We start from the raw sequence: 26,996 nt of genomic DNA on the forward strand, positions 1-26,996 counted from the left end.
AGGAGGAGGAGGAGGAGGAGGAGGAGGAGGAGGAAACAATAGTAGTTAGATATGTTAAAAAAAATGTTTCCAAGTAACTATGGAAGTAGCTATGGCGTGGACCCGGGAAGCATCATTCTTGGCTTAAAGAGACTTTTCAAAGAGGAAGCTGTGTTGCTCAGTATAGAGGGCCCTGAGACGGACAGGTGCTTGAGAAACTGAGATGAAGCATAGATGTGGCAGGTTTAACGAAGACTCTTGACATGATGATGATGATGATGACATGAGGACGACGGCGACGACGATGATGATGATGATGATGACGATGATGATGATGTTGATGAAGTGGTGGCTAAGAAAGGGCACAGAAGAGTGTGTGGGCATCTGAAAAGAGTTGATCAGTCTTCCTTTACAAGCTGGATGGAGAGAAACATGAAGACAGCAATGTTGCACTAGGAAACTGCAGAGAGCTTGAGGAACAGGAGACTGAAGGAGAGGAAAGTTTAATTGCACCGAGATTGGAACTGGAGCCGTGGAATGAGTACCACTGCAGAATGGGAAGCCTGGGAGTAGCTACAGGAAGTCCTTAACCACGTTAGCCACCTCAGTTGACTATTTTCTAAATCGTCTAGAGAGGTTAAGTCTCTTTGCTAAATCTGTGGAAATAACCGGAGGCAGAGTCTCTGGGGACTGAATCCTCAGTCTTCCAGGGCATTTTGGTCTCTGGACCGACCTACCTGCCACAGAAGTAGGAGAGTGGTCATGTTGACTCCCATTCATAAAATAAACACATTTAGGGTCCATCTCATATCTATTGAGCATGATGGTCAAATGGGAATGAAAACAGCTTCCAGCACTGAGAATTTCCTAAACCTCAATCCAGGTGACAAAAAGTTTTGGGAGGCCTTCCATCCCCTGAAAAATGAAAATCCGGGAATGTCAAATTCTAAACAGAAAATGATGTTTTAAAGAAAACAAAAGCTTATCAGAAAGATGGCTCTACTTGCCTCAGGACAGCTAGCCAGCTTCTGCAGTAAGGGCAGTAGAAGGGGATCACATGGTAATTGGACTTCTTTCCCCAACATCTACCCTGAGGATGCTTGTGCTCCGCAGGACCTGCCCAAGTGGTGCTATATGTAATTAAGAGACAAGGGAGTTCCAGTTGGTTGATATTGTTGTTATTCCTATGGAGTTGCAGTCCCCTTTCTGCTCCTTCCTGGAGAGACTCATGGCTTCAGCTGCATATGTAGAAGAGGATGGCCTTATCTAGCCTCAGTGGGAGGGGAGGTCCTTGGTCTGGTGAAGGCTCGATGATCCAGCATAGGGAAATGCTAGGGTGGTGAGGCAGGAATGGGTGGGTGGGTGGGGGAACACCCTCATAGAAGCAGGGGAGAGGGGGGAGGGAATAGGGGGGTTGCAGAGGAAAAACAGGGAAAGGGGATAACATCTGAAATGTAAATAAATAAAATAGAGAGAGGGGGAGAGGGGGACAGGGGGGACAGGGGGACAGGGGGACAGGGGAGAGGTATGTGGAAGGGCCATAGGGAGGAGATAGTTCACTTACAGTTTCTCCTTGCCCCTAAACAGAAGCCCAACTCTTCAGTCGAGTCCCACTGGTTTTATTCATCCATGCATCTTACAGGCATACGTCAAACCTTAAACCTTAACTCTATTCACCTCCACTCCTTCCTCCCATATTTGAGCACCCTTGTCAGGAGAACCCCCAAAAGTATGAGTTTGAGAATCACAGTCCGTAACAGTGGGGAAGAGAGCATTCTTTTGTTAAAGTTGGCTCTGGTGCTGGGATTTGAACATGTGCTATTGGCTCTAGAGATTGTGTTCCAGCCCAGGCAAAGCAAAGCTTGTTTTGTCCTTTGTTTTTTGTTTGTTGTTGTTGTTGTTGTTTGCTTGTTTGTTTTTTTGTTTTTTGTTTTTTGTTTTTTGTTTTTTTTGGCAGAGTATTTAATCAAATGGTGGAATTCGCTCACTAACTTATTGTATTTTCTGGCTCAGGAAACATACTAATTCTGTACCCAGCTGCATATTTGTGGCAATGACATTGTCAATAATCTGTATGATGTACCTTTTTTTTTTTTTTGTCCTTTGATTTTTCTAAAGGGTAGAACTGTAGTATATAAGGCTAAGCCTTTTAGAGGTTTAAATCTGTCTTCTATTAATAGTGTCCAGAAGCTTTCCAAATGACCTTGGGGCACAGATTGCCTTTCTTGAAAGGGAGCAGATAGAGACAAAAAGACCTATCTTTTATTAACAAAACCAAAGCCAGACAAACAAAAGAATCAAAGTTGCTAAATGTGCTCATTTCACACAAATCAGCCAAGGGGAAGACTTATTTGCTTCCTCTATGTTTAAGGCAGTTTGCATAAATGACACTGAGATGGAAAACGCATCACAGACCGTCTAGCTCTGACTGAGCATCCCGGAAGGTAATACCAGCAAAAATAAAGGATCAGAGTTACGTATCCATGCGCACCAGGCCTGCCGCTCTCCCCTCTGACCTTATAGTTCCCCCTTTTTTCACTTCCCAGCATGCTTTAGAGGTCTTGTACTCAGTTGCTGCCCCTCTTGTTGGGTTTGGCTGTAAACAAGGCTCACAGCTTTCTGGAGCAGAAGGAGAGGGAAGTCAGGCCCTTTCCCTGGATCTCCCCATTCATAGGCCAGCAGCACTTGCAGTCTGCTTGTCCGTGAGATGATGTCACCTTGTCATTGCTGTCTGTCCCAGAAATGTCCCTTCATCCTCCCTGCCTTGTCCTAGCTCTTGCCCCATTCATGAGGAACCTTGCTATTTTACCTATTTTGAATCATTCACTGGGATTGACCAAGCCATCCATTTCCTGCTGAATCTAGATGGAGGCAGTTCTCATTTTTATCTCTACTGTGACTGGGACCCAAGTCTCCTTACCCCATTTAATAGCCTTTCTAACTCACCCAAGTAAAAAAACCTGTAAACATGTTCCTCCGGGATTAGTACATTACTGCAAACCATACGGATGCACCCTCTGCCCCAACATGACTTTATGTCCCTTGTGTTTTCATCCTATGAGGAAAATGTGCTCTTTTAATAAGTAAATAAAAACTAAATTTCAGATACAATGTAGGCAAAAGGCGGCATTTTCTTAAAATGGTCTATTGGGTACATCCCTGTTTTAGGGAGAGAAGGAAGGCTCTGGTGCCTTGATAGAATTGAGTTTCTATTGCCCATAAGGGAAGTGCTGAAGCATTTTCATGGACTACTGATGGGGCTCTTTCTGCTTAGTCTTTCCCGCTTCCCAGGAGATAGCGTGCCTTGTGTTGTCTACTTGAAATGCATCATGACTTTTACCTGCACATGCTACGTGAAGACACCAGCATGCCTTCTTTCCACATTTTAGTTTCTAATAATTATGTTTTCCCCATCCTCTCCCCTACTGCACTTCTTTTCCTGGAACTTAGTCCTTAGGGACTCCTGGTCACTTCACACCATTGCCTTTCAGATCTTTTAACATAGCTTCACCATTTAGGAAAGCGTGGTCATCTAGCTGTTCTCCTAAGAGGGAGGAACAGAGGAGAGTGGGCACCGCAGGACAGTGGGCGCACCAAGACAGTGGGCACCCCAGGACAGTGGGCACCCCAGGACAGTGGGCACTGCAGGACAGTGGGTGCACCAGGACAATAGGCGCACCAGGACAGTGGGTGTCACAGGACAGTGGGCACCCCAGGACAGTGGGCACTGCAGGACAGTGGGCACCCCAGGACAGTGGGCACCCTAGGACAGTGGGCACCCCAGGACTGTAGGTGTACCAGGTCAGTGGGCACTGCAGGACAGTGGGCGTACCAGGACAGTGGGTGCACCAGGTCAGTGGGTACTGCAGGACAGTGGGCACACCAGGACAGTGGGTGTCGCAGGACAGTGAGCACCATAGAGCCTGTCACCGGGTTCATTTTTTTTTTTTCAGGTTCTTTTTGGAGAGCGATACACAGCAGCTGAGATTAGGTAAAGGCAGTTTAGTAAACAGTTTGGCAAAATAAAGATGCATTGCATTTTAAACACAGCTGGCATCCTGAGATCTGCTCCACATGGAAGAGAACAACAGGTAAAAGTAACAGGAGGAGTTTCACTCCCGAACGCCAGCGTTATGACTGACTGTGGTTGACTTTCCGTAATGTACACTTGGAGGGGTGCTGGCAACTCTTTCTAGCTGTCTCTAAACATGCCCTCTCTCCTTGCGAATGAGTAGAAGCTCTGCGGTTGTTTACTTCATGCATGACAAGTGACTTTGAGTCCCGGGTCTGCCAGATATTCAAATCTGAGTCGCAACTGGTTTTGTGAGGTCCATGCTCCAGAAAAGAGAGCACAGTCTTTAAAACTCAGTTTATCTTTTCAGCATTTTAACACCTACATTAAACATGATTGTGAAATTACAACATAAATAAATAAATACATACATACATACATATATACATACATACATATATACATACACACACAGTATATGTCTGCAGTGCTAATTGGACTCAGCACATACAGAATAATCAGTGATCATTATGTTGTGGGGATATGAAAACAACCCTACCAAAATAATCCTGACTCTTTCCTATTCTCTGCTGATGATCTGTATGTGCAACATTTATTTCCCTACCATCTCTCAGTTATCATTCATAATAAAAGCAGATAGTTTTGAAGGACAGAACACCCAGACTGAGGTTACAAAGACTAAACACGGGCATTTAGAAGTGTTCGTTCTGGAGGTGAGGAGAAATCAAATTTCATTTTTGCTTACCATGCATGAGATGGAAATTTGGACTTTAATAATGTTTTGTAATTCACATACTTCTATATCTTCAAAGCTCATACACATCCATTATCTTGATACTTTCTCTATTTGAATCAGAGCCTATTGCTTACATTTCATATGAGATAACCACAGAAAATTACACTTCAGGTAGATGATGGTACTTAGGCCAGAATCCATACTCCTGAGAGCGAGTCTCTATTGCTAACCAAAGGCCTTTAATTAATCATCTGTTGGAAGGCAGTGAATACTTAAAGAGAGAGAGAGAGAGGGAGAGAGAGAGAGAGAGAGAGAGAGAGAGAGAGAGAGAGAGAGGTGTACCCTTGGATTCAGCTTGTAGAGCACACAACACAATACACACACACACACACACACACACACACACACACGCAAAAGCTGTAGCACGGGAAGGTTTGTCTGGGTTGAGATAGTTTCTCAGGAAATTAACATTTTGGGGTCCTGCTAGCACACAGAAAATTGCTGTGGAGGATACAGTAGAACTTTTGTGGAGGACACTTCTGTTCCCTTTAATAGGAAAGAGGGCCTTTGAGGAAACAGATTCCGAGAACTTAACTAAGCAGAGTGAAGCCAGACAGTACTGGTAAGCTGAAGTACCTAGGATTTAGTCCACATCTGTCTAAACATTACTTGTGGCCACTGACCTGTCTTTATACTACGATTCAGTCTGCTCAAAATGTGACATAATTTAAGCTAAAACAGATTTTACATTATTTATATTTCCTGCTTGAACATGGCCAGTGCATGTGGCTTGCTCACAGGGATCAGCGCTGACATCACGACATTTGAGCAATGCCTTGAAGAACCATGGGGTATACACCCTGCTCTCCTGTGCCTGGAAGCCTTGCCTTTGAGCATTAGAAGAGCTCAGTTATTCTCATGCTCGCTGTGGAAGGGACTTTACAAGGCACCAATTTTGACCTAAGTAGACATAAGCCAAATTTGGGTTAAATGTCAAAGACAGTTTTAGCGGCATAATTCACAGTTCTCTTCTTGCCCATCAGCACACAATTAAACCAAAATCAATAAAAGCAGGTTCAGAAATGCATCCAAGAGCCTTATTTCTTAAGTTTAACTTTGGACAATCTATTTTCAATAAGAAAATATAACTTTATGAAGTTGAACTTATTAAAGTACAACTTTATTCACAGCCAGAATTTTATATTAGGAACTATTTTATATATATAAGTATGTATGTATGTATGTATGTATGTATGTATGTATATATATGTATATATATGTGTGTGTGTATACATATATATAGTACATAAGCATATATTACAATTATACATATTATATACATAGATAATCTGCACATATTTACACATATAATATATGTGTATAATACATATGATATTTATGTATACATATATACATACACATATATGCACATATATGTAATATAATATATGTATATATACACACATAAAACAAAATTTCTCTTTTCTCTATTTACCCATCTCTAGAAAGGACTTTGTGAACACCACCCTTGTTTTTAATATCTTATATCCAAGACTCCTGTGGCATTTGAATAGCCTCTGAACTGAGTTTTGTTATTACTGTGTCTTTGTAGTTGAGGAAAGGCAGACTCGGTGATTTGTGGACCTCTACAGGTCACGCGATCCATCCGATTGAGAACTGTCTCTGGACCCTGTCACTGTGCTTTAAGCAATGACATTAAAGAAAGGCTGTAGATATTTCAGAGCAGGTTTTGAACATACAACTCATGGCCCAATATCATCTCAGGACAATGTCTACAGGTCACAAAACATGCCAGAGGCATAATGGAAACAGTAACTTCTCATCATAAGTACTTTGCAGGAAATAGATGACGTTCCCTAAGCCACGGTTTAATTTGATTTACTGTTCTGTAAGATAACATGTCTTTCAACAAACAAATCTGTGCCATAGCTATCTTCAGTGAGCAGTGAGTGTCATTTTGGAAGAGGAAGATGGGATGACTTATGTGTTGTTGGGAAAATGCAGAAAGCATGTAATCAGCAGCCGCTGATCAAAATACGGGAGATCTGAAAATAAATCTACCCGACTCATGCGTTCTCTCAGCTCTCATCTCCGATGAGTGGCAGGGAGTCATTGGGGGCAGTTTTTGTTTTTAATAACTTAGATTGTTGGCACAAGTGTGTTGGAAGAGAATTAGTAATCCCCCTCCTTATATTACCTACTTCCTAGTGGTAGCAAAAAAAAAAAAAAAAAAAAAAAAAAAAAAAAAATGTTTGGTTTAGTTCTGCTCTCAATGTCCTCTGTATGATCGTTACAAAATTATTATATATAAAATAAATAAATAAATCTTAAAAAAAAAAAAAAAAAGTTAAAAAAAAAAAAAAGAATGGGACACCGAGCCGGGCGTGGTGGCGTACACCTTTAATCCCAGCACTTGGGAGGCAGAGGCAGGCAGATTTCTGAGTTCGAGGCCAGCCTGGTCTACAAGATGACTTCCAGGAGAGCCAGGGCTACAGAGAAACCCTGTCTCATAAAACAAAACAAAACAAAACAAAAAAACAAAAAACAAAACAAAAAAGTGGGACACCGAGCTGGGTGTGATGGTGCATGCCTTTAATCCCAGCACTTGGGAGGCAGAGGCAGGTGGATTTCTGAGTTTGAGGCCAGCCTGGTCTGCAGAGTGTGTTCCAGGACAGCCAGGGCTATACAGAGAAACCCTGCCTTGAAAAACCAAAAAAAAAAAAAAAAAAAAAAAAAAAAAAAAAAAAAAAAAAGACACCATAAATTCATCTGGGTTGTTCTTGGAATGGTCAGACAGATCTTGAGTGAGTGGAGTTGTCAGCTTCTTGGAGAAAGGAAATAAAAGCAAGTCCAGTTCATCTTTGAAATCACAGAGGTCACAAATGTCTAGCAGCTGGGTCTGCATGTGTGTCTGCCTCCTAACAAGTGGAGCAGGGCCTGTCTCAGTCTCTGCTCCCTAGCAGAGACTCTGATCCCCCTTTACCCTACCCGGGCTGCCTGGTTGGGCCTCAGTGGGAGAGAATATGCCTAGTCCTGCTGGGACCTGATATTCCAGGGAAGGGTGGTAGCCAAGGGAGCGCTCTCCCTTCTCTAAGGAGAAAAGGAGACATAATGGGGGCCAGGGATTTGTAAGGGTGGGACTGGGAAGAGAGAAGGAAGGGGTGTGGTGATTGGGATGTAAGCTGAATTTAAAAGAAAGAGAAAATAATAGAGATTATAGCCTGGGAAGGTGGCTCAGTGGCTAAGAGAGCTTGCAGAGCAAGCACCAGGACCTGGGTTCAATCCCCAGCAGCCACACACACACACACACACACACACACACACACACACACACACACAAGCGCATGCATGTAACAGATCAAACGTGAACGGGGACTTTCCTTTGGCAGTTTCTCACAGAGTACCATTTTCTTCAGCTGATGGTAGGGGACCTCACTGAGAATCGTACCAATACCTCCAAGCTTTGGAAAACCCTAGAGAAGTATGCATGTGTCTGTGGAAACATCTCACAGCCTAGCTATGTTTGAAGCGTCTTCGTCCTCTGCTGGTGGGCCACTCAAAACTGGCTAACAAGGATAAGATCCGATGGTATATCAAGCAGCTGTTGAAATTTTGTAGTCAATTACAAATGAGCCAATTCTCAAAAGATATCACTCGTTGGTTATGTGCACTGACCAAGCGAAAGAGATATTGTCTGCAATAATGTCACCATCGTAACGGTGATAGATTATGTTTTCAAAGTGGATTTGCAGAGAAATCCTGTATTCGTTCATTTTTGGCAATATCTGCTTAGAATTAATTCATCTACCTATTGCTAAGGCAAATTGCCCCATAAGTAAAACACATGTATGTACACACATACACACAAGCACACACACTTACACAGAGGGAGGCGGGAGACAAGTGAGTGTGTGTGAGGGGGGCACAGAGGAGAGGTAATTGAACAGGGTAATTACACAGGGGAGAGGTAATTGAACTTCTATTAGTCAATCATTCTTTACAGGTATTATGTGGTAGTGAACGCTCATATTTAAACACAGCCTCTTATTCTCTCTTTTTCCTTACATGACATCTTTTTCTCCACCCTCTTCGTGCCCAACATGTTTTCCAAACACCGACTTCAGAAGCCCCCATGAACTTCCTTATCTCACTTTGCAAAATCCATCCCATAAGTTTCAAGACACTAGAAGCTTTGCATGTCGTAGATCATCACATACTACATTATGAACATTAAGATATTGCTCAATATTTAGTCTTTTGATATGATTTTATAGGAGAACCATTTATCTTCTTCATTTTATTTTAAGCTTACACTTACATCTCTTGGCTATGCATGTCATAAATACTTTGGCAATGAACCACTCGATAAATGTTCATTAATTGGTTGCTAGGGAGTAAATGTTGGCCATTTCATTCTCTTTATCATTATTGAGTTTTATTGTTCATGTATTTATGCATGTGAATATGATGTATGTGTCTGCATGTAGCATTATGCTATATGTACAGGTATGCATATCTTTCTATGCCGAGACAAAAGGACATTGAGTGTTGAGCCTTATTCCCCTGAGATGGAATATCTTACTGGACCAGGGCTAGGCTGGCAGCCAGCAAGCTCCACCAGTCCTCATGTCCCTGTCTCTGCTTCCCACTACCTGGGGATCATAGGTACTAGGACTACTCCTGACTTTTTAAATTTGATGCTAGAATCCAATTTTAGGTCATTACCTCTTGTGCAATGGGCCCTCTTACCAACTGAGCCTCCCAACTCTTAATCCCCTGAGCAGTCTCTTTAGCCCTACTGAGGTCATCCCCCACCACCACCACCATGGAGTAAGATGCCACCTTCCCATCATTTCTGAATGATTGATGTATCAGATAGTTAACCTGAAGGCAGTTGCTTCTATTTTGGCTTAAAATGCACATTGAATGAATGGATATTGGGCTTAATGAGTGCAGTCTAGTATGAACTCTTAAAAATCATAATTTTGAGTCAGAGACTTTGACAATTCACACATCATCAAGTGGCTCAGAGATTCCATAGAGAGAAGTAGGTATCCTTGGTGGACAAGGAGGACTGAGCCAAGCACCGCGACCCAGAGAAACAACTGTATCCTAGCCAGGAAGCTCTCACTGCTCATGGTCCTCCTCTCTGTCTTAGCTACAAGAACAACTGCATGTGTTTGGCTGGGAGAAGTGTGTTCAGTGGAAGGAACTCCCTACTTTGAGAATAAATCCTCTTGTAACAATGCCAGATCACATCGGCTTTATACTACAGTAACCCTCGAGAACCAAGCAACATGACAAAGAGAAAAAACAAACTGCAATACCAGAAAGCAATTAAGCAGCTGCCGAGGGAGCAGAGACACGAGGAGACAGTGGCCATGGTCGCCAAAGCTGTGCTCAGTTACCCTGTGTAGCATATAACTTCTCCAGACCTTGTTAGCAATTGGAAAACAAGAGTGTGCTTTCTAAGTGGCCCTACCCTTGGGTCTCAGGAACGATTTACCTCCTGGTTGCTATAGATAAGAGAGAAGACTCTCTTGCACCTCCTCATGAGCTGCGGAAAGGTAGTTTCTCAAGCTTGGGTGGAAAAAGTGACATCTGCCCCTTTTCTAAGCCTCATCTCTGAGGTGTGGGAGGCTGCGTCGCCTACATAGTTCCTATTGCAAAAATATTCCCTTCAACTTGGTGCTTCTGCTTCTGTGTGGCTGTATGGCAGCTGTTGTGTACCCCTCTAGTGATAGCTGATGTCATGTCTGCATCTGTCTTATGATTAGATATACCAGGGGCAGTGTGTGTGTGGGGGGGGTCAGTGTGAGTGTGTGTGTGTGTGTGTGAGTGTGCATGTGTGTGTGTAGGGGGGTCAGTGTGCATGTGTGTGTGGGGTGTCAGTGTGAGTGTGTGTGTGTGTGAGTGTGCATGTGTGTGTGTAGGGGGTCAGTGTGCATGTGTGTGGGGGGGTGTCAGTGTGAGTGTGTGTGAGTGTGCATGTGTATGTGGGGGATCAGTGTGAGTGTGTGTAAGTGTGCATGTGTGTGTATGTGTGTATGTAGGGGGTCAATGTGCATGTTTGTGGGGGGGGTCAGTGTGAGTGTATGTGTGAGTGTGCATGTGTGTGTATGTGTATGTGAGTGTGCATGTGTATGTGGGGGGGTCAGTGTGAGTATGTGTATGAGTGTGCATGTGTGTGAGAGTGTACATGTGTGTGTGAGTGTGCGCGTGTGTGTGTGTGTGTGTGTGTGTGTGTGTGTGTATGTGTGTGTGTGTGTGAACTCAGCCTGCTGGGAAGGATTGGCTTGCCTCCTGTATTGCTTTGTGCAGCAGAATGTCAGGTACCTAGATGGAGAGGAGAGCAAGCAGGTTCTCCAAGGACCCCAGTTGATTCTCTGCCATGTCCCTCCTTTCCATTAAAGATCAGGGTTCAATGTGACGTAAGGACTGGATTTGAAGACAGATTCTCAGGAATGGAAACAGCTTCATCAGGCCAGGGAAGACAAGCCTCTCTTTGTATTCACACCCCAATTCCCTTGCCTTCCTTTGTTTTGTCGATCTCTTCCTGCTATGGTGTGAAAAGTTCACTACAGAAAGGGGAATTCTGTGACCAAAAAGCATTTCAAACAATACTATCTTTTTTTGGGGGGGGGGAGGAAGAAATCATACTTAATGATTACTGGAAGGAGGGAAAGGCAGGGCAGTGTTTCCGGAGCTGGAAATGCTTGTACTCTTATTCCATACTCCTGCATCTACTAGACCTGTGATCTTGAGTGTATGGCAGAAAGTTTCTGTGCCTCAGTTTACCCTTTAGCAAAATGAGCCCACTCTCTTTATGCAAAGACGTGGTAAGGGATATGTCAAGGGATACTTTTCTCATAGTGCCTCAGACATAATGTGCCATCAAAAAAAAAAAAAAAAAGGTTTTGATTTTAAGAGACCACCAGGGGAAAGATGCCATGGGCTAAGCTAAGTACTGCGCACTACGGCAAAATGACTCATTTTGTCAATAGGCATAGTGTGTTTTCAGAGGAGGTGCCAATTCTGATTGATAGATTGGGATCCAAAACCAGGCTCTATGTAGTCATACCGCAACTCCTATTCTATTAAGCAGAACCAACACACTGACTTTGAAAAGCCTCCACAAGAAGCCCACATAGCAATTACTCAATGGTCTTGGCGGTGTGGTCTCTATATGAACTCAAGTTTTGGCTTTTCGTATGGATGAAGTGGTTGCCCCCCGAGTAGGTGCATTGTATATTATATAATAATCTTATCATCTTATTGGTCATCTTCTGATCAGTGATGACTCTGTAACTCACAGGATGACACATACTTCCAGAACTTCTCCCGGTGCTCAGCACAACCATGTCAAGTAACGAAATAACAAACATTTGTTAAAATGCGATAGACATAAAATAACATGTACAGGTTCCAAAGTTCTTAGGAATACTCTGACAGGAATGGGAATAAATACCTCTTGTTGAAGATGAGTTCCAGTAGTTTGTGTGTAAGCAACCCCTTCACATGCACATTAGTGTAAGAAACATCCCTCCACTGCAGTATGCTTTGTCTTAAATTCTGCCTTAACCACAGTTGAGAAAGAGAAAAATGTGTAAGCCATTTCTTCTCAGTAAAATATTTCCCTGTAAGATAGAGAATATGTGCATAAAAGAAACCATAGCAGGAATTTTAGAAAGTGATGTTGGATATATAAAGAAAATGCCAATAATGCACAACAGCAATTGAGGTGGAAAGAAAAGAAACTTCCAACTAGAATAACCAGAAAAATTGATCAGAAAAGGAGACAGTCCTTGGCCTCAAAGAAATAAAATGGCAGGTACTAAGAAGAAGAGGCAAGTGTGTAAGGTGGAGGTAGCCTGGCTTTATGCAGAAAGACTGGTTAATTGTGGCTTTGTTGGATCTTAGTGTGAGAGGATTAGTCAGGAGGAACTGGATACTTGCATTGGACTCACCTTGCTCTCTAGCTTTGCTCCCATGATTCTAAACCATTTAGAACTTTTATTTAATACTTCTCCATTTTGCGTTTAAAATGTATATAGTCCTCTTGGCATATACTGATAGAAACACAGAGTATTTGAGGGAAATATGGTTCTGTGTATGAACTGGACACACGGGTCTCATGAAGTGGGAGCCTTTGGGGATTTGTGAGTCGGCTTGTGTTTCACCAAGTTTAACAGAAGGACTTCAAGATTGAGGTAGTAGAAGTGTTTGAAATGTACACAGTATTGTTTTAGCAATTTTATCATTAGAGTCTGGGCCAAATTCACATTTTCAGTATTATAGATCTTAATTGTTACATTTGTTTCCAGTGCTTTTTTAAAGGGAATGGTTGTCATGGAATTCTCTAAGTGATAATTTTTCAATATGCATAGTTTAGATTTGACTATATGTTGCAGGATATTTGATCACATTGTGAACCCTGAAATTCTGTTGCTTACTGGAAAAAAAACCAAACTGTTTCTAGTTAGGGTGAGGATCAACCTTAGCACATACCTTTAATCCCTCTGGCTGGAATACAGACAGACCCTTAGTACACACCGTTAATCCCAAACAATGAAGGTAATGTTAATTTGTAGAAGGAAGCACCCATGTTTGAAAGTGATGTCTAATTCAGTGGCAGACAAAGTGATGGGTCAGAGAAAGATTTGACAGATTAGGATATGCGCAACTCTCATGGAAGAGTGAGGAAAGCAACTTAAGAGAGCTATGCAGAGAAGAGAGACAGTTTTTTGCTAGGACCCTGGTACAGAGACAGATTGCAGAGAGAACAAGCTGGACAATGAAGACAGAATGAGCCAGAAAATGAAAAGGAGCCAGAAGATTAGAACAGATTGCTAGAGTTAATTTGAGATCCAATAGAGCAACTTGGGAGAAGCCAAGAGAAGCCAGATTGAATCAGTCAGCTTGAAGAGGAATTTGAGTCAGAACACCTTAGTTGAACTAGCCAGCCAGAGATCAGAAAGAACTAGAAAGGGTGAGCTTATTCAGCAGTGAGTTCTCAGAGGCTAAAAACATTCTAGGCCTAGATTAGATTACATGGAGGCTAGAAGTTTCCAGGACTAGTAAGTCTCTGAGACGACAATTACATCAGGCGAATAAAAAAATACCTTTACAACTAGACATATATATTGACTGTGTTTATTGTCGTAAAGCAAGCAATGTAGGTGCCTGGAACCTAGCCTAGATCCTCTGAAAGAACAGCAGGCACTTTTAACTGTTTCACCATTCCCCAGCCTCATGAGATAAATTTTAAAAAATAAAGATAATCAAATCTGACTGTATAGTGTTAGGTTTATAATCAGGAAGATTACAAATATTTGTTTTAATCATTCATAGTATATTTAAAAAATCGTCTTTTGACAGGACCAACTACACGCTTTTCTCCATGTCAGCCAAGTAGTTTTAGTAACAAAGCGAAAAGAGTCACATCTTCAAATTATCTAAATTGTGACTGCTCCTTCGATCTAAAAAGTAATGCAGAGCTCCCTTCAGAGACATGTTTGATCCACTGTACTTCGGAGAAATGGACATTTCACTATAGTGTGTTATTAGACTAGACCACTTTGTATGAGGATTTATGAGTCATCGTTGGGTTTCTGAGGGAGTATTTTGCTGAAATATAATAGTAGGGCTGACTGACAGGGATTGATTATGGACTTAGTATTTCAGCATCATGTACTTGGGTGACTGTTTCCTAAGTACTCCCAGGCAAGTGTGGTAGACCTTCATTCTTTCGGAGGCACTCTTCCTGTAGATACATATCAGAAAGAAAAGGGCCCATGCTGTTTCCTACAGCTAATCTCCACAAAGAAGCAACTCCTAAATAACGCATTAATTAAGTCCTCTCAAGTAGAACACTAATCGAAAACCATGGAAACAAGGACGGGCCAATATTCACAAAATGTCACAAAACAAGTATAGTAACCATTCCGTTTCCTTGAAAATGAGCCACTGTGCTGTCTCACATCTAGGTTTTTCTGTCATCCCATTCTTATCTAGCCTTTGACTGTACATTCTTTCTTTCTGTCTACTTTGCTCAATATAAAATATCTTTTTCAATACACTAAGCATAGCTCTCTTAAGACTTTCTCTATAGCATTATCTCACAGAGTGACTTATATATCACCTTCTTATATAGGCAATATATTTCACACACATTGTCAATGCCCAAATCATTATTTATTCAAGCCATGGTCTGTCATTCAGCAACTGTAAGAAAAGCCCAGAGCTAAGACAAATCGTCTGTTTGGCAGCTTGATACAATGGCAGTGACTGGAATGTCCCTTTAAGGGACAGGATATTTTACTGAATTAATTGATATCTTGCCTGAACTCACCAAGGGCTTTTGTTGTTGATGATGTTTTTAAAAAGAACTTATCTACTTTACTACAAATCAGTTTTACTTAAATCAGGACTGTCCAATGAAAACATTGTTAGCCATTCATGATCTGAATTCTGGTATGTGGATTAAATTACAGCAAACATTAAAAGTGTGGCATAGTATTTCATAATAAATAAGGCAGTGGTATCATTCATCCATAGCCTTTTAAAGATAAGCCATTAGAGCTACCTTTTCTCTCTTCCTCTTAATTCTGGTGAAGATCATTTCTGTTCCAGGGATGCACTTCCTGGGATTCTCCAAATACCCCATTAAGGAACCTCCCCCAAGGCTATGCCTTTGTCCTTGTTGGCATCTGTGTAAGAGGATCCAGGGTCTTGACCTGTCTTCTACCCAAACATGGAGATTTGGTCGAGTCTTACATTTGCCTCCCTTTCTATAGGGCAGCACTAGTTATACTTCTGAACAGAACTCTGTTTTCAGCATCACCCATGTTTAATTTGCTTGCTCTTGCTCAACAATTAATGCAAGGACACAAAGATGGAGTTCTGGCTATTAGCACAAGGACATGCCAGGTCACTAGGATTATTCTTTTTTTTTTTTTTTTTTTTTTTTTTTTTTAAGGTGAAGATATTTGAACAAAGAAGAAAAGAAAAAGAGACCCAAAACCATGAACTATAAAGTCCTGAACAGTTCCTAGGATTTTGTCTGATTATTTTATTTTATTTTTTTAATAGAGGAGAGGGTTGGAGGGGTTGGAGCAAGGAGAGACAGAAGGCGATTACTTTCGTGAAAAACACTAATAAGGCCATTTAGAAGTAGAACTATTCATCCTTTCTCTATTGGTCTTTATAAAGGGATTATTTTGTGATGTCATTAAATAATTTTGATAATCTTCTATTTGTAAATACAGCCCTGAGTCCAGGGATTCTGTTTCTTAGAGTTCTTTGGTGTAGAGGGACCTCATAGCACATCAATAAATACAGCTCTACAAGGGACCTCATTAGAGAGTAATCAGAGAGTAATTGGTCCTCTGTGTTACACACTGTCCTGGGGCTGTGCCTTAGAGAACTAATGATTTAGGCATTAACACTTTATGTGAAGCACATCTACTGATTTCTAAAAATATATTTAGCCCTATATAGGGCTGCCTTTTCTAAAAGTTTGAGGCCTGAGACAAAAAGCTAAGCTGGGCAGGACGTAAGCTTTGATGGTGAAAAACCAAGAACAACTGTAAATTAAAAAATAAAAAAATAGCGCAGTGTTTTCCTTAAAGTAGACTCCGTACATAGCCAGATTCTTTGAAACAAAACATGTATTTTGTGATCACATTTTATTTGCTAGTGCTAAAAGATAAATGTGACTAAGGGATGTTTGTCTCTAGTAATTTCTGAGTTGCCCATGCTGCAGAATACACAAGATAGGACATTTATCTAGGTGTACAGATGTAGTCGTACAGACAGTAGCATAGCTTTCTGCTCTTTGAATAAGAAAGTGATTAATTTTGTGGCATATGGGTAGATAGCGAGGAGGGAAAAAAGCAAGGTAAGAAAAACAAAACACCAACCGGTAGGTCTATGGCTACTCTCATCAGTATCTAAGAAAAATATAATGTTGAGCCTGAAAGAGGGATGGGGTCATCTGAAGATGCCACTTTGTAATTTCACTTCTATAAAATACTGAATCGCATCTACCCCTGGAGATGAGGGAATGACTGGCAGAATGAGGGGCTGAAGACAACGGGAAGGTCGTTTCTTGACAGCGACAGAAAATACCAGTGTGCTCAGTTATCCACTAAAGGGCATGAAAAGTAGGTATGCCCGTCTCTTTTTTTAAAATTATAACATGTCTACCATAAATTAGAACACAAAGAACACTGTTACCATTTTTTATCTTCCCAGCTAGAGGAGATAAGCTCATTGCTATTGCCAGAAGAGCAACATAGTTACCATTGGGTTTCAAGTGTTTCCTGTGAGGGTTAGTTTTGACTATTGTTTTCACTCAATCTAGAATCTGCTTGGGAAAGCAGGCTCATGAAGGAACTGAGTAGATTAGGGTGGCCTGTAGACAGGTCTCTGAGGAGACTTTCTTAGTTGGGTTAATTGAGAAGAGAGGACCCACTTTAAGTATGGGTTAGTAGCAGTTCACCTTGTAAGCCCTGGAATGACTGAAGAGCGCGAGCCCCTTGGTGTGCATCCTTTAATTCACTCCTCTGTGCTCTCCACTGTGGATGCGATGTTACTAATTTAAGTGCCCACTCCCTTGACTTCCCTGTAACAATAGACTGGAACCTGGAACTGAGAGCCAAATAAACCCCTTCTCTCTTAAGTTGCTTTTGCCTGGGTATTTAATCTCAGGGACGGCAAGGAAACTTCTCATTTTCTAATTCTTCCCAGATTCACCCAACAGAGTATTTACCTTCCCCAGATGTACAAGGCTGCACTCAGCACTCTGTTTTATGTGAAGGTCACATGACGCTGTATTATTACAAAATAGCATCTTTGTCTGAGGGTTGGACAGGGCTTTTGTGAGTCTTCACTGCTAATGCCGGTGCTGAAAAGTATAGAGCTGGGGTCTAATAGGCTTCTAATGAGTTATCTGGGAAAAAAATAATCAGAACAAAAAAGACCATTGAAGTATACCATGGCAAGACACAATGTGTTTGAATCGTGTAGTCAGTTTCTAATTTCAGAGTAATTTCTCTCACACATGTGTTAAAGTGTAAAGAAACATCTAATAAGACTTAACACTTCAAAGTCATTAAGTAACTAATTAACTAATGAGTCCGCATAGCAGCTCAGTGAGATCCGCATTAAGCATATACCAACTCACAGATCCTGTGTTATTTAGAAACCTTTATGGCTCTTTGCATCTCTGTTCTTTTCTAAGTCTTTGAAATGGATTATTAGCAGGTCTCCACTGAAGGGCTCACACCAGATTTCTCTCTGGTGAAAAGGGAGCATGGTGCCGATCGTATACATTTTCAAATAGCTGCATAACACAGGGACTTTGCTAGTGGTCTGGGCTCTGAGTTCTAAATATTCTTTGACCTCTTACATTATATCTGCCTTCCAGAAAAAAAAAATCCATACCTTTTCTGAAATGTAGAAGCATGGTAAGTGAATGACTAGTGGAATTCTTTTACACTGTATCTTAGTTTCTCTTGCTGTTCCTGTGAGAGATACTCTGACCAAAGCAACGCAAGGGAGAAAGGGTTTATTTTAGCTTAGCATTGAAGGCACAGCCTGTTGTTGTATGGAAGTCAAGGCAGTAGGAGCCTGAAGGAACAGGTTCCAGGATCTCCCTAATGAAGACATAGAGAAGGATGTATGCATGCTATGGCGTACTTCATTCACACAGTCCGGGATCCCAGACAGGGAATGGTGCTACCCACAGGGGCTGGGTTTTCCCTGCCAATTCAGACAATAAATGGAGCTTCCCCACAGGCCTGTTTCAGAGGATCCCAGATCATGGAGATAACAATCACAGACCCCTCGGGAGAATTTCCTCTTACTCAATTTAGCCATCATATCGCACTGAGTTTAAAATTTTAAAATCTAAATATTAATATTGTGATATGTTTCTCCAACTGTCTACACTGGCTTCACACCAGAAATCAACTCTGTTAAAAAACAAAACAAAACAAAACAACATTTAGTTTTACAGCTCTGGGGACATGATTCAGTAGTGGGCAAAGGTGCTGGCAGAAAAACACAGAAACCTGAGTTTGATTGTGAGAACTGATATGACCAGAGACAACTGATTTCTGCAAGTTGTCCTCTGACCTCCACATAGACACAAATGCCTTGGGACACACGCACACACAAACACACACACATACTCATTCACAAATGATGTAACTTAAAAATAGTCAACTAGGTGGCAACTTCTTCTGGCCATGTGACTTAGCATTAGTAGAAAGAACAGTGACTTTGGGGATATATGACATATTGATGGTTTGAGGACAGAATTAACAGTGGAGGGGACTTGGGTTACAGGAAAAGCATCCCAACCAAGCCTTAGAGGGGATTATTAGAAAGACGACAGCTGCAGTTTCTCAGGTGATGCCGATTAAATAGAGATGCCATTGTTAGTAGAAGCAACACCAGCATGAGAACTGCTTCTTCAGTGCTAAGCGACAACCACCACAGCGTAAGAAATCTATTAAAGCTTGTTCACAGGGGGCTTTCGAGTTGCTGGAAGATGCCTCTCATGTCTGCTGTCTGATGTGATGACTGATCAAGGAACATTTAGCCCTCGTGGCAAACTGCTGAATGGGCAACATCAACGTTTCCTGTCGGGCTGTCCACCTTGCCACGAAAGTCAGCTAGCTGCTCTGTGTGCAAACACTTGGTGAGAGTCTTTCACCGAGAACCTGCTCAGCCCACTTGGTACCTTTGTCTCTGCTTACGTCCAGAATCGTCTTGGGTCATAAGGTGGAATTTTACAGATGGCAGAACAAGCAGTTCCTCAGGCTATTCGTCTAACCAAACCAAAAGCTGGATATAATTGTAGCTCTCTCTGACACCAGGGAATAAAAGCAACTCTCCCATGCTGCGATTTGATTGGAATATCTTTAAAATTCTACAGGTCACGTCTATGTGAATGTGACTCTGCCAATACTGGTGAACCGCTGTCAGGAGTACTTGCATCTTAAAACAACTCCTGTCTTTTTAATTTTTTTTCCCCCTCTTAATTTCACTTGCCAGCCCCCTCTCTGAGCCATGCTCTGACTCACTCAGCTTGAATTCTGGCTGGCATGGGCCAGTGCAGTGAAGGCTGCAGCTGTTAGCGCCCCTCCTCCCAGGCTCATCCTGAGGACGTCTGCAAATGAGCCTTGCAGGCTGCCCCTGAGTTCTGCAGTTTACTTGACAAATAGATTTTGTGGCCTCTGAGTTTTCATAGAACTCTTAAATCCCTGAAGCCGATGGAGGCTGTCTGTCAGATGCAAATCCCATACATTTGGAGATAAAGAGGGGGAGGGTCCTCATATTAGAGTGGACCCTTACCCTTCAGATCTATCCACGAATTATATTTAAAACTACTTTGAGAGCAAGCTAGGGATAGTCTCCTACTGCTGCTGCCTGCCTGCAAACGACTTCTCCCCTTCTGTAGTAAATTGTGCTGGCATCACTTTTAAAATGTGCTCGAGAAATGTATGTGGTGTTCACAGGGCTGGGTTTAGCGAGTTGAATTGTGTTTGGGCAGTATGTTTGACTCATCGCATTCTCTGTGACATTGGAGCAAATGGAGACTTCGGTCATTCAGCTGCAGGCTCTAAGGAAGCCTGTTGTAACTGTGCATTTTAATGAACTGAATCAGCTGAGGAAATGTTGTCTCTACTGTGGTGTAGCTGTCTGCCTTGTGAAGCACCTCCCCACATACACAGAGGACTTCTTTTTTCCTAAATGGCCTTTCCTCCGTGCTCTTGATGAGTGTTGGGCCATTTCTCTCTTCTTTTTTTCCCCCACCTTACGTTACAGGTGGAGACTGAATTCTAAAACCCAGCAGCAAGCTCGGCTGCATTCTTTATAGCACTTGGCACTAAGACATACTTACAGCAGGAAGCGTATCTTTCCTGGTGTGCATAGGAACACTTAGAAATCTAAGTTGCTTTGTCCCATCACCAGAGATGGTACCTGTACTTGGCAACAATTGAAATGGGAATAAAGGACCAGATGGGGTTTCTTCCTCATCTGTAGACTCATCAGTGGGCCAGTGTGAGCTCAGACAAGCAAATGGGAAGGAGCGAACCATGCAACATATTTGCACAATGTGCTGCTGGAGCTTCAGAGGAGTGGAATGTGAGGAGATCCGTTGTGGCTAACAGTGTGATGTACAAATCTAATCTCCGGGAAATGATTTGAAGGCCTCCCTGGAAGGCTGCTGAGTAGTTCCAGAATGTCTCTTGCCTCTCTGACTGGCTACAGGTTAGCTAATCACCTGCAGCCTTCATTTGATCACTTGACATTTCATGCGGATTTGTTCATTGGAAAGAGGTTAAGGCAGAATTCAGAACAACATTTTCTGCATGAATTCAGGCTATGCAGAGGCACTCTACCTGAGTTAGTCTAAGTATGGTTCATTACTGAGAATAAAAACTGTTTTAAAACCCAACCTTTCCTATGCTTTCTCCTCTTTAATGTGGATGGGAAAGTTTGTAAGAACTGGAAACAAGGATAATGTAGCCATTAGACCTGTCTGAAGCAAGAGGGGCATGGTTTAAAAAGGGAAGAACTGATTGTACTGGAACCTTTGGGTGGATGGAACGAGATGGACAAAGGGACAATGTTATTAGAAGATTTAATATTAGGCCTCCTTAGAATTACAAGCAAACAGCAGGGAAACACACTGTGGGGCGCTTGGAGATCCTTGTAGTGTTTTCAAAGAAAAGGAAGGCTCCGTTGGTGCCCTCCCATTACAAATGTCTCCAAGACCAGTCTGCTCTGCTGACGGCAACCTTTACCACTGTCCCCAACCTGAGCAACACCCCACCTGGGAAGTGATAGCCCAACTCTGCCCTGCCTTAAAACCGGAGCTAAAACATGACTTAAACATAGACTAGAGAGCATGTGGTTTCTACTCTGAATCCAGCTGCAATTTACAAAATTATAGTTTTTCATTTAGAGTCTCAAAGATCTTGAATACAACTAGAATATTTTACTCTCTATTTCATTAAATTATTAGACTGTATCATTTTAATTATTGGTTTCCTAAGAGATTAAACATCATTACTGTTTTCCCTTTATCATGATCTGAAGGTAGGTGTTCAAGTCGTGGAGATAAGCTTACAAATAAAAATTGGATAGAGAGATGAAAAGGAAAACACCCACTGTGGAGATGAGAGAGAAGGCTCTTGGGAGAAAGGAGTCAGGGATGGAGGGATGGAGGGGTGAAGGGGACGCAGCCATAGGTGGCTTTTGATTCTGCGCGATTCATATGCTTTCTGCATATTTGAATTCTTTTTTATGAAATGAAGAAAAAGATGAATATGCCACCACAAGTCTTTGAAATTTGGAGCCTCCAATTGTAGTTCTTTGGAGATGTGTATGATCAGACATTTGTGGACCTGCAGCCTAACTCCTGGGGAGATGTCAGGGAATGTGCCCAAAGCAGGAACTACACAGTGACCAAGATAAATGGTCATCTAAACTCATGATCAAAGGACCTTTTCCAGGAACAGGCACTCCAAGAGAAGCCAGGTCTCCCAAGTTCAAGAAAACAAAGTACAGTAATTTAAATAAAATGCTATTCCTTGGTTTTTTTAAAAGCCATTTTTCACTTTCAAATGCCCTGGAAAATATTGAAAGTCCTGAGAACTATCATAAGCAAAAGCCACTGTCAGATCGTAGCCAACATAAAAATAATTTTTACATCGGAATGTAATTGGTTATGCTCCACTTTTTCAAAAGAATAGATTTTGAAATTGCTTCAGTGATAAAAATGGGAATATCATATGCAGAAGAATAGTATATAATATATGATATAGAATATATAATATATATGATTACATATAATACATTATGTATAATATATAATAAACATTAGACTGATGCAATAAAGCTGCCAAGGAATTTGTATGTTTGTTCAGGGTTGTTTGCAACAGTGACTTTATCACAATGGCCAGAAATGTGATAAAGTCCATTGTATGATAAAGTTTAAATTCTTCCAAATCACATTGGAAGAATTAAGAAAAAAAAATCTGTTTGCTCAGAAGACTAACACCAGCATTTTAAGAACTCAAGCACGGGGCAGCCTGTGACATAGTTCCTGTCACAGGTTTAAAGGACAGAAAAGTGGGGTGGGGGTTGTGACCAGGGAGGGGTCGAGCGTGAGTAGAAGCAGAATTGGCTGCATCCTACAGGAGCTGAGATGGTTCGGGGATCCGAGAACCAGCCTACATCAGAGATGGGGAAAGTAGAGAGGTAGCTTGGCTTCCTTCGGAGGCCAAGGACTGTCTTCACACATGGCTTCAGTAACAGTCACATGCCAGGGTATGTCTGAATTTACCCCAGCTTAGAGCCTTCCTTTTGAGTTTAACAGAAATCCCATTCTAATTAAAACTCTATTGGGATATGAGCATTAAGACACATGAGGGTGCCGAGATAGTAGGGTAAGCATGAGGAGAGGAGAAAGTCACTGTTCCCTGGCAAGTCTGTCCTGGGGATCTCATTTACATTATGACTAAGAAGTACCTTTTGACTAGCCAATTAAGTAATGCATGATACATGATTTAAAAACCAAACCAAACCAAACAAAACAAAAAACAACACAAAATCGTGTCTGAAAACACACTGACTTTTGTCTCCTTTGCAGCTGCCCAGTAATGGTTTTATCATTTCATGAATACTTTTTTTTTTTTAAACAAAGAAGCTAAAACTTAAAGCCATACAGTTAATCAGATGCCAGGACACAACTTCAAAGTAGTTCTTCTCTTTTTGGGGGGTGTGGGTTTTGAGACAGGATTTCTCTGTATAGCCCTGGCTATCCTGGAACTCACTTTGTAGACCAGGCTGGCCTTGAACTCAGAAATCCTCCTGCCTCTGCCTCCCGAGTGCTGGGATTAAAGACGTGTGCCATCATGCCTGGCCAAAGTACTTCTTTAAGGAGCAACAGCCCATGTTCCTACTAGAACACAAACCACTTCTTCAGGGAGGGGTGTGGAGGAGAAAGAAGGTATAGCATGGTAATTGTGGATGAATGAGTGACTGAGTTTCCCACAAGGAGGTGCTCTTGGAGCCTGGGATGGAACGTTTGCCCTGGATCTGGGAAGAGGCATGCAGCCAGGCATAAGGAGCCACCGGGAGGAGGGATTTCAGGACACATGATCTTTCTAAACGGTGAAAGTCATGGGAGGCCAAGGTCAAAGGGAGATAACTCCACACCTGACTCCAGGTTGCCCTGAGAAAGGAGCATTTCAACCATGCCACAGACAAAACAAAAACCTCTAAAATGAGAGAGAGGAAGGAATGTGAAAGTGAGATTCATGATTCCAGTGACAGCCTTGGAGGACAAGTTAGTAGTCAAGAGGGCTAGGCCCATCACTGGGGTTATGTTTTAAATTAAATATGCGATAAGAGTCTATAAACAGTTTTGTTTTTTTTTTAAATCCACCATGACCTTTCCCTTGTAATTTATAGCTACCTTGATGTTTTTGCATTTTACGGTAAACTAATAAAGACCCCACATATCCAAGTGTATTAAACCATAAAAAACTAGCAGAGTAGAGCCCATTAAAGTATATGTAGAGTTTTACATTTTTACGACTCAATCCTACCTATAAACAACAACATTGAACTGAGTGCATGGTGCCTTTTAATGGCTGAAGGGGGTGCGATGGATGCCAGGCTGGGAAGCATCCACGACCAGCAGGTTAACACTTCGTTGGCAGACAGAAATCTCATGAGCAAATCGGTGGAAATCATGAACCAAAGAGAGTGGAAGGAAGGTAACCTGGGGTCGTGATGCCTCATTTGAATGGGTCGGGAGTTACTTTAGGGAAGCCATATAAAGCAGAGCAGGTGTAAGACATGGATCTATAGGATATGGATCTGTTAGCATCATCATAGACCAAATAACAGGCTCAGGGGAAGATAAAATACCTCTATAATACGTCTCCTGCCACATCACCCGTTTTTAAGTCCTCTAGTTAACTCCCAAGGCACAGAAGTTGCTTTAACTTCCAAGGACCATAAGGCAGACAAACTCAAACAAAATAGTCATGCTCTGTCCTTTACATCTCCGTGCAAGTCGATCAAAACCCTCCCCTAAGTTGATGGCGACCTTGAAGAGCATCGTCTGTGTTATCGCCGTTGGAGAGTAGCCTGTCACCTCTACCAGTCTCCAAGGCTACTGCATCTGTCCAACAGCACATGGTCTACCCTGGTTCCTTTAATGCTCTTTCTGACACTCTGATTACTTGCATTCAAGGAGAGATAATTGTGAGAGAGATCAATAAGACCAGCAAGAAAAACTGTAAGCGAAACAGTCTGGCGAAGCCACAAAACTCCACGGGATGCTAACATTGAGCTCCTGTGTGCTCGATACCCACTGTCCGATGGGTCTCTCCGCTTCATCAATAAACTGCAGCCACAAGGATGCTGAGTAAGGATTTATATTTAAACGAAGCCTTATGAATTTTGATGGAAGATGGATACGGGAGATAAGGAGTCTTCAACAGAAACTGCCTTTGCTGAATGTGTGTAGTCTTTGCTTTACGTCTGATGCCAAAAAAAAAAAAAAAAAAAAAAAAAAAATTTTTTTTTCATCCCCAAGAAGACAAAACTCTGCTATTGATGCTTCTAATTGATGAAGCACAGTTGATACCTTTGCTGCTTGTCCTGAGTTTGTTAATTGGGTAGGCAAAGAGTTTTAGTATTTGCAAGACTGGCAATTCAATTGTATCATCTCTCTCTCTCTCTCTCTCTCTCTCTCTCTCTCTCTCTCTCTCTTTCTCTCTCCATTGAAAATCAGAAAACACTATAAAGATATTTAGAAGGTTTTAGAGCAAAGATAGAAGGATCTGTTGGCCTTTCATTTCCTTTATGTTGTAAATACATTTTCTATTGAGTAATTGGTGCTTTCTTCCATCTGTGGAATGATGTATATGCTGTAAACGAGTTTTGTATATGTAATGTCAGAATAGTGGGCTCTTTTGCAAAAGGGAATTACAATTTATGTATGAGCAACAGATGTAAAGATAACATATCTTTTAGGAAGTAGCCCCCCCCCCAACAATAATAAGAAAATGCAGAGACTTTTCAGGAAATACTTAATTTCTAATTCAGAACTTGCTGGGAAAGACAAGACAGAAGAAACTGCTCTGGTCTCTCCTGAGATGGGCCATGTTGGTCCCAGAATCTATGATGTTAGACAGTGGTTCTAATATAGATAAACTATGACGGTCTTCATTGTGACCTAGAGATCCCTACCTTTTTTTATGTTCCCAGGTCGCTCCTCACAAGATTTGGAGAGCTCACTCAGGAACATTTCACCTGTCACCCTAGGACGTGAAGCCAACAAAAAATTTCTTTAAAACCTGTGGGTTCTTCTCTCTGCTCTCTTGATGTGTTCCATGAACCCAAATAGGAAAGAGACGGTTTCCACATTAGTTAACCATATAACCAGTAAGATGGGAAGTGGGGTTGTGGTATTTCTCTGATTAATTGTTTGCTGTAATAATAAAAGGAATTAAAGAAGTAAAAGGAATAAGAGGAATCTCTTGTTCTTTATGCCTCTTTTTGACAGCCCCCTGGTTGCCAACATTCATAGTTACTTATGAAGGTCAACTGGTTCTGGCACTGTGTGTTCCAAGCCTCCATCAGGTTGCAAGGGATGGAAACCCTTATGTGACCCACGTGGTGACAACAGGTGCTAAGCTTGCAGAACACATATGATCCATTCCAATGCTGCTCAGAAGCAGGGCCGTCTTGCCATGTAAGCTTATTTGTCAGTACAAAGTCAACAGAGTCAGTCATGCTCAGTAGAGGGAGGCAAGCCGAATCAACAAGAAAAGCCTTGGCCGACTAGAAGTACAGATCAAAATTATATTTAGTTTGATAAGTTTTGCTTCAGTGTCCTCTGGTTGGTACTGCTATATTTATCATACATATGTTATATACCATATTCACATATATATGATTATTAATACAATCTTGTGGAGTTTCTCCTTCATCAAGATGGATATGAGAAAATCCAAGATGAAGGATGTTAATCTTTGTGGGAGTCAAAAGTTCTAGATTTCCTGAAACAAAATGATTCTTTTCTTTGACCTGTACCAAACACAGAGAGGAAGCAAGCCCAGTAGAGTATCTCACAAAGTGCCATTTCACACACACACACACACACACACACACACACACACACACACACAC

At 41.8% G+C, this 26,996-nt stretch overlaps 2 protein-coding genes across 4 annotated transcripts in view; one reads left to right on the top strand and one right to left on the bottom strand.

Moving 5' to 3' along the window:
* Ctnna3 (catenin alpha 3) overlaps positions 1–26,996 on the top strand; it is a 1,475,129-nt gene that overhangs the window by 562,965 nt on the left and 885,168 nt on the right. The window contains exon 8 of one of the 3 annotated variants that reach the window (XM_029542318.1): positions 26,073–26,149. The exons of the other annotated variants lie outside the window; for them this stretch is intronic. Coding sequence (XP_029398178.1) covers positions 26,073–26,129 — 57 coding nt within the window. The 3' untranslated portion in view covers positions 26,130–26,149. Of the gene's footprint in view, positions 1–26,072; positions 26,150–26,996 lie in introns of those variants that run through there. 3 annotated transcript variants of the gene reach the window in all.
* Lrrtm3 (leucine rich repeat transmembrane neuronal 3) overlaps positions 1–26,996 on the bottom strand; it is a 164,460-nt gene that overhangs the window by 130,087 nt on the left and 7,377 nt on the right. The gene's annotated exons all lie outside the window — the stretch shown is intronic.

The sequence above is a fragment of the Mus pahari genome, chromosome 9, assembly GCF_900095145.1.
Source record: "Mus pahari chromosome 9, PAHARI_EIJ_v1.1, whole genome shotgun sequence".
NCBI lineage: Eukaryota > Metazoa > Chordata > Mammalia > Rodentia > Muridae > Mus > Mus pahari.